General features: G+C 38.8%; 1 protein-coding gene across 32 annotated transcripts in view; it reads left to right on the forward strand.

The window, feature by feature from the left end:
- DNM3 (dynamin 3) overlaps positions 1-12,255 on the forward strand; it is a 565,868-nt gene that overhangs the window by 250,102 nt on the left and 303,511 nt on the right. For all 32 annotated transcript variants that reach the window (XR_011532051.1, XR_011532053.1, XR_011532052.1 and 29 more), the window contains exons 11-12: positions 77-163; positions 5,204-5,274. Coding sequence is in view for 27 of the 32 variants with exons in the window: in XM_070591081.1 (XP_070447182.1) it covers positions 77-163; positions 5,204-5,274 (158 nt within the window). In the remaining 5 variants the exon portion in view is untranslated. The remainder of the gene's footprint in view (positions 1-76; positions 164-5,203; positions 5,275-12,255) is intronic.

Below are 12,255 nucleotides of genomic sequence, written 5' to 3' on the forward strand. Positions count from 1 at the left end.
AAATGGTTTATCTCTGCTCCTTTCTTTGTAGTATAACTCTTTGAGTATTAACACTCAGACCTATTTTTCTTGACAGCTGGCAAACTTCCCCAGACTCTGCGAGGAAACGGAAAGGATTGTTGCTAACCACATTCGCGAGCGAGAAGGAAAGACGAAGGACCAGGTGAGAAGAGGCCTCTGGCGGGCAGGGTCCTTGTGAGAAGTGCAAGGTCTCTCCAAGATTGTCTGGTGCTCTCCAACTGCCGGCCTATCCCTGAATGGAAAAAAAAAAAAAACCAGAGGACTCAGCCACATATGTTTATTTTTACTTATTTACAAGTTTTATACATGTGTTGCTATTCTAACATCTTGTGTATGTTAAAAATATAAAAAATGTAAAGACTTTAGAAGGATGAAATTTAAAAAGCAGTAACAGGAGTTTCATTATCTTTTTCCTCAATGCTTCATGGATCATTATGTGCACCCCTAGCATGTACGCACCCCACTTTGAAAACCAGTAATCCAGAAACACACCACATTTTTTCCTTAAGACAGGGGTTCTGTTCTTAACTTTTAGTGGGCCCAGAGATGGGCACCAGGATATTCATAAATTCCCAAAACATTATGCAAAATGTTCATTGTTTTCGTGTTTTTCCTGAGGAGAATGGACAAGGTTATTCATCAGCTCATCCATGGAATCTATGATGGAAAAAAAAAGTTTAAGAACATTTAAACATTAAGAACTTAAACATAAGAACTTTTAGACATTTCTAATTGTTTTGTGAATGTATATGGTTTGTAAGGAGTGACCTTTAAATTGTCTTGTAATCTTAGCTTGTTCTATGAACTTGAAAGACTATTTTCAAGTGAAGAGAATTCATTAAAAAAATTAAGGACTACCTGAAAGTAATGAAAGCTTCTTAAATTTATGTGGATTTTTTCTTAGTTACTTGTAATCATGATAATGGAAAGCACAAAGGTTTTCAGATGCTCTTCAATTCCAGGACACAGCTGCAAGTGTGACAGCATGGAGAGGACGCTGGACTCAGGCCATGTGTTCTCCTCAAAATAACAGCATGTTCCTGTGCAAATCACTTCTGGGGACTGTTGTTTTCTCATGTACAACATGGGATGTTGGTCTATATGACCTCTGAAGTCCTCTATAAGTTAGAATTCCAAGATTCCTTGGCTCTCAGGTGATTTGGAAAGAAGGAGAGAGAACTGGGGAAAAGAAGAAAAGCAAAATAGAAGAGAGAAAGAGAGAGAGACAAACCACAGGGAAAGAGATGCGACAGAGGGTGTGTGTGGGGTGGGTGAGCGTGGGAGGGCTGGGAGTGAAAGGAGAAAGAGAAGAGGAGGAATGGAGGCCCTGCTGGGATATTTGGGAGTCACTCCAGCAGCAATCTGCTCTGTATTTGAGCTGTGGGATTCATTGCTACTACTTTTTATCATTGTGCGTTAGAAGTTAGTTAACCGTTATTCATAGTTTTCACTCGTTTTCCAACTTTCACACTTTTGGATATCCGCAGTAGCCAAAAGTGGAGAAGATAGGCCTCATGACTTCGTGGAGATAAACAAGTCAATGTTAACCCATGAGCCAGTGAAATCAAGCCTAGGCCAGATATATAACCCCAAGCCCAGAAGTTCCCCCCAGCGTCTAATGTCGTGGCTGCTGCTGGACAGAGAAAACTCAAGTTCTGGTATCAGTTTACTCCTGATCTTAGGTAATTAAGATAACCATTTTAAGTTAGTGTCACTATTCTATAAAATTCAAATGATAATATATCCTACTTAACTCTTAGGGATCCTATGGAAAAACAATATTGAGGAAAAAGTATTACAATTATTATCTTAATTACCTTTGTGTTCATGTCTAAGTAAGTTGAAACAGTTCATGTTTCATGTTTCAGAGTTTTTGTTTTATTAAAATGACATACTCAGACTTTGCATTGTTGTTAAGATGGTGGATTCCCAGTTCAGACTGCCCAAGTTCGAATCTAAGCTCTACTTTTCTTTCTGTGTAAATGCATGACTTACTTGACATCTTTCCCCTTCAGTGTCCTCATCTTCAGGTGGGACAATAATGGTAACTCCTAGGCATTTTGTGAGGATGAAATGAAGTAATCCAAATATAACTTTTAGTTCTTCATTAATTTTAGTTGTTTCTGTTGTTACGTAGTAGATATCAGCTGTCTTTTCTGACTGCAAGGGACGTTGTCTTCCATCTGCAGCTCTGAGTAGTGATTAATTCACTCCCCGATTGGGAGATAAGGGACGCGGCAGGCGTTTCCCTCCTAAGGTACCATCTCAGGTGCCTGGTCTGACAGTTAACCAACCACCTGAAGAAGCTGGCGCTTGCTGCCTCTAATGTGGACCTGTGTGGCATAGTAAAAACACATTTTTTCGCTAATGTGAACATGTCAGTTTGTACAGATCTCACATTTGAGTTCAACTCTGTGCTGGTTTGGGCCATATGGTACTTCCGAAGTAGCTGGTCAGAGAGTGACCTGTTTCCTCAGGCCTCTGTACCTGCTTTGAGGTGCTCTTGCAGGTCTTCATTTAAATGGAATTATTGCTGACCTCTGCTCTGGAAGCTTTGTGGAGGGAAAAATTCTTGAAAATTTAAAATATGGAAAACCATAAATCTGTCTGTGAATTTTTTTTCAAAAACAAGTATTTTTGAACATCTTTGTGTGCCTGCTATTATTCCAGGTGCTTCCATACATGTTGAAGTGGTTGACTTTGTGGGTGATTACTGCTACCAGGGGTGTCTTTACTTTTCTTCATCTAAATATTTAATAACTGTGGGTGAAAAAGGCAGTGAGAAACTCTGAGAAAGTGAAAAAAATGAGAAAAAATGTACTGTTTTCCTTTTCATCCCCCACATGCGACCTGGCTCTTTTCCTAGGATGAACACAGACTCCCAGTTTCCAGGAATATGAATGAGAACAGCCATAGCTTTTATTTTTTTCCACTTTTTTCCTATACTGCAGTCCAAGTTAATGTGCGTGAATGTCCAAGATATTCATGACAACCTTTGGCAATGTTGAGAATTATGTAGATATTTTACTCTTTATGGTGGCAGCAATTTATTTGGGCTTACATATTGTGGTTTGTTGATACAAACTCCTGGCCAAATGGATTTGGGAGTATAACATTTAACAGAATCTGGCTTTATTGTAGTGAGAATGGAGGCAATACCACAGATAATCTGATAATGGTCACTCCTCCTGACTCTTCAGTTTCCTTCATTAAGAGGAGAAACAAAACTGTATCTGATGTTGTGAAACTTCTTCATACAAGTATGATGTTATTGACCCAATAGCGCCTGTGCCTTGACTTTATGTTTTGGAGTGGGGGTGGTTTTGGGGTGATCCCGTTTACTCTTTTTTGGCAGGTCCCCTTGGGCCTCATAGCAAGATTTGGTCAGATGACCAGTGAGATTAGCCACAAAAGCAAAGCCTCAGAGCCCATAACATTGGGTAGTGAGTGAGAAACAATAGTAAGTGTCCATGACCTAATTATATAGGAAAAATCACTCCCTTCAAAGCAAACTGTTCTTCAAGGCTGGTAGACAGTTATAAAATTTACAGCCACAAATATTTGTTGGGCACCTACTATGTGTATCATCATGCTAGTTCTGGAGATAAAGTGGTGAACAAGATAAACATAACCCCTGCTTCCATGGAGTTTACAGGCTTGCAGAGAAGCAAAACATCAAACAAAATATATACAAATAATTAATTACATTTGTGGTAAACACTGCAAATAAAAAGTCTAGGGTGCCATATATATAAAACATAATTATGATATATAGACTATTTGAGAGTAATAGCATGATCCATCTTGGTCTTGGGTGAGGTGAGGGATGAGGGCCAAGGAAGGGTTTCCCGAGGAAGTACCCGCTTGGGAGCGTTCATGTAGGCTGTGTCAATGAACACTTCCCACCAGTGCTCTGAGGCACTCAAATGTCACCTTCAATGAGGGCGGCAATGTGAAAATACTCATTGTAGTCATCAAAAGTTCCTTCAACAAAGTCAAAGCGCAGAGCCCTGCAGGTATATGGGCTGGGATACTTAAGTGTTTTTCCCTATCAACAAGTCTCCGCATTCTAGAAAGACGAGGGGCAGAGTTGGGAAAACAAAAGGAAACTTAGGAAGGGGAACTCAGTTTTGAATATATCTGGAATAAAATTTTCTTTCTTCCAGTTTCTGGTTGCTCCACTTTTCTCTTGTTTTCTCTAAGTCTCCTTGTCTCCCCTTGAAGAATATTTTCTACAGAGGGACCTTCCAAATCTTGGACTTAGAGTTTATAAGTATCTTATGATTAGAACATTTTCATGTTTACTGGCACATGCATTCAGTTCATTCCTGGACAGATCTGGATTGAATGCACATGATGTTCTAGGCACTGTTCTAGGCACTGGGGATATGGCGGTGGACACAGCAGATGAGGTCTGTATCCTGAGTATGTAAAACTTACTATGTCAGCTAGTGGTAGTGCTACAAGGAAAATAAGGCAAAGTAAAGGATAGAGAGTAACAAGAGTGCTAATTCAGGTACAATGGGCGAGGAGGATCCCTCCGATGAGGTGATCTTTTAAGAGACCTGACTGAAGTTTCGCTTTGCTGATAAAGCCCTATTCATCTCAAGGAGGCTTTCTATTTATTTGAATATTGCCTTTTGAGTTGGTGGATGAGATGCTTCTCTTGCTTGCCTAGAGGGAGTTTACAGAGATAGAAGAGGAGAGGAAAAACAAGAGATGTTGCTATTTTGTGGCTAATGTATGCTGTCTACAGGAACAGGAAGCTCTGAGCAGCCCCTCACTGGCCTTCTGGCCACATGGCTTCTGATACAAGCATGTCCCTCTTTTGAACATCATGCATACGTTTTAGAGGAGTAGAATAATTCTAGGTTCTACGTTAAGTTGGTAAAGAGTACATGCCTATAAATTATAAATTATAATTGTCTTCAATTATAATTGTCTTATAATTGTCCTGTTGTCTCCATGTGGGACTCAGACTTTTCACGTAGCTTTTTAATTTCTGAATTTAGAGTAAAAATTACAGGAGTCTAATGAAAATAATTAGTGCAACTTTTTATTGCAACTAAAGTATCCTTTTTAAAATTAAATGAAGATAAATAATTCGTAGGCAATTACTAAGTTTAGCGTTTGAGAATATTTAAGATGGGTTTTCATGGAAGCGTTTCTCTTTGACTTATAGGTACTGCTATTGATTGACATCCAAGTCTCCTACATCAACACCAACCACGAAGATTTCATCGGCTTCGCAAAGTACGTGAAACACTTGATGGTCACATGGGTTCCTCCTGCGGGTTTGTCTAGAATACACATTGTGAATTTCTACTCCAACCCTACCACCTTTTGGGAGCGCATTCTGTGTCAACATTAACTCTGAGTTGACCTACTTAGGAGGTCTGAGCCTCATGGCCACAGGGTCCTGTCCTCTTGATAAAGTAGTTGGCTCCTTCATTGTGCAGCATGTGAAGTCATATGTGTCATAGATATTCATTGTTTTTGGATGATGATCTACAGTTTGTACTTGAACTCCCATAGATAAGCAGTAACAGATGCACATCTAAAGTATGTTGGGGAACAATTTCTCACATAAATTTGAAATATCAAGTTCACGGGTCACGGGATACAAACTATTTCAACATCCCCAAATCAGAACACACAGGTCTATTTTTTTTAAAACTGTCCTTTGTGAACTTAGACGTAATCTTTTTGGATGAGTGTTCTCTTTTCTATAAAGTGTATATACTTTATATAAGCTTGTTTATATATTGCTATTCTATCATACATATATTCTTTTATATTCTGATATGCTATTGCTGTGTTCACAGATATTGTCATGTAGACATTATGCTTAGTTATTCAGGGTTGGTTATTCATCGTGTGACGTTTTCAAGACCCTGAATTCACCGTTTTTCCTGAACTTCAGTAGAACCAGTTTTTGTTTGCTTTTAAGGAATTTTAATTCTAACACTAAAATAAATTTGTGGCATGTTAGTGGTTCTGACTTCAAGTATATAAAATGTAGTCTATATGAAATATAAAGTAAAAGGCCCTATGTACTGTTACTAGAACCATGTATTCAAGAACAGGGACAAATGAAAAATAAAACACCACAAAATGTAGAACTAATTTATTTAATTTTACTCTGACTTAGAAGAAACAGATATGTAGATCATGTGACCTAAACTAAACAGCGGCCTGAGGAATTTATAGCCATGTTTTAGGGAGGAAAGTCTCAGTTAACCAACAGAAAATTCTCTCATTCTAAACTTACCCACAGCTGTGATAGCCTAAGCACTAGTGTACATATGTTTTGCATCCAGTGGCCATTACTGTTTGTAGTAGATTAGTTTTTCTTAGCTGTTTTCTCTGTGACCCTTAAAACACAGTGGTGAAGTTGTTCCTTTGGTCAGTTGTCTTTTTAGCCACGCTGCCCACTCCAACTTCTAGACAGGTATTTGCTCCACACACGTTTCACACAGACCTGCGTCCCTCTCTGCTAGCTCCACGGCTCTCACCATCTGCGCTGCTCATTTCCTCTGCAAAATCACCAGTGGGAAGAAACCTAGACTCTGGTATTCCTCCTTGTCCCTAGGCCTGGAAGGGGGGACCTGAGAATTTCTGCCCGCTTCTAGCACAGTCGGTGAACTCCATGCGGCCTGTGGCAAGCTCTACTCTGGTTGCTATGGGGGAAAAAATTAAAAGACAAAAATAATTAGGAGTTTGCCTAATAATTGAAAAGTATAGAGAAACACGTAAAAATTTAAACTGACACATTCTCCATTTACTCCAACTGCTTCTTTGAGGAATTTAAAAGAAAAATCCTTGAATCATTTGAAATAACAGGAATGGTGCCTCTCATGTTGATTTTTATTGGTTACAAATGCCCGTTAGGTTCTTATAAAAATGTGGCAGACATAGATGAAAACTTGACATCATAACTTAAAAGTGAAAAAGGCATGGCAATGCGGCCTTGTTGTGGTATCCCGATTCAAGGAGGAAACAGAAAAAAATCATAATCATTTTGGAAAGATTCAAGTTTTGAACATGTTTTGTAATCAGTGGTATAATTTAAATTTTACCCCCGTACTCTTCTTGAAGCATTTTCCCCCTAGATTACTTTTTTATTTATTTTTAAAGATAAATAGTCCAGAGTTTATTATCCCCAGTAAATTTCAGTATTTTCTACCTCAGAAGCTGTTGGACTACAGTGTTATTTTGACTAGGTTTTCAAAGGCATGTAATTTTGCAGATGTGAATGCTTTGAAAGCTGGCTTTTTGGTGCAGACTGTCTGTAATCCAGGTGACTGCCCCCATTTTTCCAGCAGCGACATAGACTATGAACCTTTATGCTGTTGGGGGAGAGAAAAGAAGCATTGCTCAAACTGCTTTAGAAACTCAGCAACTTTGCTTGTTTCTAATCTAATTTAAGCCGCACACCTACACTTTCTTCTAAAGGACTGGTCTGAGAGTCAGAGTCTGCATTATTTCTCCAGAGTTTGCCGCTGATGAGCTTTGGCTTTTGGCGAGTCACTTGGCCTGTCTGTATCTCAATTTACTGCCCTGTCACATGGACTAATAAATAATCCCTGTCTTGTATACCTTTCAGGATTGTCAGAAGATCAAATTAATGAAGTCATGTGAAAATGCTTTTGAAAACTGAGTGTAGTTGTAAAAGTGAGAAAGTGCCATTCATACACACTCATACACACACACAGACACACACATACAAGAGTTTGATTACTGGCTGCACTATTTGTTATGAAATTCATAATGACTGGAGTATGACTGCCACTGGGATATTTTTTAGTTGCTGATATTATCTCCAAATGTAATATTTTACGCTGAGACGCAGAGGTAAATGTTCTTTCCATTTGTATGCTGAGTTGGAATACATTTCTCTGTGACATGGGATAATTATGAAGATGAAGAAATGTTCATTTCAAAATCACTGTGAGGGGTTATGGTATTTTTTATGCTTTTAAAAGTAAAAAAATATGGTTGTAGCTATAAATTTTAAAGTTGGCAGGAATGCTGTTTCCATCAAGGAAGAAAAGTCAAGCCATTTTTGAAGACAATTATGTAAGTATTTTTAAGTTCCAAGGATAGAAAACTAAGGTCTGAAGTTGAGGAAAATAAGCATTTGTTTCTTGAGATTTTTAGAGACTTGCCAAAAGCAGGGGACCGCCTCTCAGATTTATAGGATGGTGATGTACATAGTATTTTACACATGTAGTTTTTTTCAACTGGGATGATTTTTGTTCTAAAAATAAAAAAAAATGCTAAAATTAGATTAATGAAATATCCTAAGTCTCAGAGTAGTTTTCAGAACATCTCAAAATTCTTCTTTCTCCTGTAGAATTTATTCTGCCATGTTGACTATGTGGAACTTTTCTTTTTGTCTCCCAGCTATTTGTTAAACATGGACCGTAAAATATGTACCATGTGTAATATGTCCAAGAAATCACTGCTGTAGGCTTGCTTTGGAATTTCCTGGCTTCTAAAAGCCTGATCTTTCAACTATAATAGTTTCCCAACCTACAAGTCCAGTATTCCAGAGGAAAACATCAACTTCCCTCATGACTTAAGATTTTAATTTTTCATTCTTCCCTCTTGAAAAAACAACACCCTACATTCTATTTTTTTACGCAATATAACTAGTTTTTGTTACTTAAGAAAATAAGAGCTAGTCCAGTTCTTCCTCCATTCAGTTCCCCTCTTTCTCAGTAATCTTCCTGTGTGAACAGCAAGGCAAGCTTGTTAGCTGAGTGCCTTGGGATGTGAACTTTCAGATTCTTGTGCTCTTCTCTGTTTGTTCCATGGGCACAATTTTGCTTCTGAGTTACTAAGAGTTATGCAGTATGGTGGTTTAAGAGAAAGATGGACTCCAGATCCGGACCCTTGGAGTAAAATGTCTATGCCTCAAGCAGTAGACCGAGGTCTGTTTTTCAGTCTGCTGAGTAGGTCTCAACACCTGTTTTCTCACAGTTGAAATGCTACAGTGTGCAGATTTCAGTCCTTGTTATATGAGCACCATGAAAATTCTATGGTTTGTAGCATTCATTATATCTCCTTCCTGATCCTCTGGAATGCCTCTGTTGCCATTTTACTAAAGGCAGTATATGTGAACCTTGGCACCAAATTGCAGAGCAATCTTGGACTTTGCCTTTACATTCTTCTTTTATTTTCCCCTAATACATAATCATATTGTATTATAATAGTGTTTCTAGTTCCTATTCTCACATGAGAATGTTATCTTTCTTGTGCAATCAAAACTTAGGTATTCGATTATGACAAAATCTGTCTTTGAACTCATGCAAATTTAGGAATTAAGTGCTTGGTTGCTTACTGGGCAGTTGTCAGGCACAAATACAGTGCTGAGCGACCTTCAAGGACACCATTAGTATCACCTACTCAAATAAGTTAGACAATCCAATGTTCCAAGCACCATTTTAAAAATAAGTGGACTCCCATTTTTCCCTTTCAGTCTCAGTTCAGTTATTTTGAACTTCATCTTCCTCCTCAAAATGAGTCTTGGGAGATGCATCATCCTTCTTTTATAGACCTCCGAATTCTGTCAGGCTTTCTTGCGTAATATTTAGCCTGAGACTTCACTGACGATCCTGCTGGGGGAATTGACATTGTGTAGTTTTCTTCCCCCCTTGGCTTTGATCTGATTGAATGGAGTCAGGCTGACATGTGATAAGTTGCACTCTTGGGACTCAGCAAATGTTCATTATCTTCTTGGGATGATATAAAGGAACACTCTAAGAGAGCTTCTTTACTTCAGAGCAGTGCTGTCCAATAGAACTTTCTGAGATGATGGAAATATTTTATGATCTATGCTGACCAATACAGTAGCCACTAGCTATATGTGGCTATTGAGTAACTAAAATGTGGCTAGTGAAACAGAGGAAATGAATTTTTAAATTAAATTAAACTTTAATTAATTAAAATTATAATTTAAATGGCTACATCTGGCCACCAGCTACTGTATTGGACAGCACAGCTTTAGAGTATGGTTTACTCTATAAACCAGCAGATTGCTCTGGGTCCTTCGTTAGTGGACCCTACCTTACTGACAGCTTGGTGTGACCTACAGTGGTGGCCACTAGAAGAGAACAGCAGCTAACAGAGGTGCCTCCTTGTTCTCGTCTAGTGGCCACCACTGTAGGTCACACCAAGCTGTCAGTAAGGTAGGGCCCACTAACGAAGGACCCGGAGCAATCTGCTGGTTTATAGTGGTTTCCATCATGGTTACCACTGAAGTTTCTTTTAATTCCAAATCTCCTTTACAAACTGAGCGCAGTGGTAGAGGTCGAGGCACACCCTGATGTCTGCCATGGAATCTGCATCTCTGGGGGACTCGCCATTTCTTTGGTCCATTTGAGCCCTCTTTGGGTTGACTTAGAATCTGTACTCCTCTTCCTTCTTTCTCACTTCCCTTTCACTTTTCGACCCACTGCAGTTTTGTTTCTACCACACCACTCTGTTTAGACTCCTTTGGCCAGGACAAAATAGTTAATCTAGTGGACAATTCTGAGTTCTTCATTTGCATCATGATTACCTCTCCTGGTTGAAAAAAAGCTGTCCTTTGGCATTAATAACTCTCCACTGTTTCTTGGCATTCCTCTTTCTGCTCTAAACACTCCTTCTCAGTCTTATTTTGGAGCTCTTTAGCCTCTGATCATTTTTGGGTTTGTCTGTTTCTTCCCATCATTATTGCTGATACTAAAGTTAGTCCTTTCTTGCTTGGCTTACTCCAACAGTCTCCTTGCCTCTTGTCATGTACTTTCTCATTCCCCCTGGGATTCCCACTTACTTTCAGAATAAAATCTAAACTCATTAATATGGTTTCCCAGGTCCTGTAGGATCTGTCTTCTGCTTCCGTTTTCAGCCTCTTCTATTGTCACTGTTCCTCTGTACCCCACCCCCCAACTCTATGCTCCAGCCAGACTGGCCACTTTTGGATACTTAAGTGTACCATACTTTGCCACAGCTTATGTCTATGACACACTTCTTCAAATTATTTAATTTTTTATTGCAGGTAAACATTAGTAATCTGGTTATAAATAACCCTGGCATCAAAATACGATTCCATAAATATTTCTTAAGAACCTACCATAAATATTGTGCTAAGTAGTGTCAGTGGTGAGAGAGGTAGAGATACCAAGATTAATGCAACACACCATCAGCCATCAAGGCACAGACATTTTTGGAGGGGAGTTAGAGACCTGGCATCACACAATCCTGTTTGTAGAATATGGGTACAGATTAAGAGCTTCGGGAGGTCATGGAAAGGAGAGGTAACTGGAGGTTTCTAAGAAGGCATAATCCAGAAATGGTGCTTGATTGGACTTTGAAGGCTAGGCGGAGCTCCAGGTGTCAAAGGGAGGGGGTCTGAGCTGCTTCCTGTGTTCCCTGCTTCAGAGTCAGTACTGCCCACTTCAGGGAGGTAATTTTTACTGAAACACTGCTTTGAACGTGCTATTTGCTGGCTCGGAAGCTTTGAATACTTTCTGCTGCCTTCAGCGTAATGGCCAAATTCTCCATAATTGGCCTCAACATATAGTTATTATACTAAAAACTATGGTTTTTAAGGTTATTTACATACCTGGGTCTGTAATTATATAATTTTGCCTTAATGGTTTTACTTTCCCCAACTTCCCTACGTGCCCCGTCTTTCTGCCTCCCGGCTTTGCTAATACTACTCCGTTCTCTCAGAATGCAGTTGGTTGTCTTCCTCCATTAAAATTTTACCTTTCTTCAAGTTTTCTGTGAAAATCTCAGATAACATCAGACCAAAATGATCTTTCTTTGAACATTTAGAGCAATTACTGCGTAGGATTTATGCGGTAAATGGTCACACACCCCCTTCACACACACTTCTGTTATTTGAATCTTTTATTGTGTATGCACATGGGCAAGGATGGAAACGAATATGCAAAAAAAAATTTGAGTTAAGAAGTAACATGTGTTCTTTTCCTTTGAATGTCTTCCAATGTGCTCTTATTTTTACAAAAATGTAAGCCTCTTGTTATATACTTTAAAAATCATTATGTCTCAGAGCATTAAACTAATAAGCCTAATTTGGTTTTACGTGTTTTAGTGTTCTGGCAAGGCCTTCCACAGTGTTTTGTGTAATAGGAATTTATATGATTAACAACAAATACGCACACATGATCAGATATGGGGTAAAATTATATCCCACATTTGAAACAGAAGCAGTTTTTTGGA

Source organism: Equus przewalskii, chromosome 23 (assembly GCF_037783145.1).
Source record: "Equus przewalskii isolate Varuska chromosome 23, EquPr2, whole genome shotgun sequence".
NCBI lineage: Eukaryota > Metazoa > Chordata > Mammalia > Perissodactyla > Equidae > Equus > Equus przewalskii.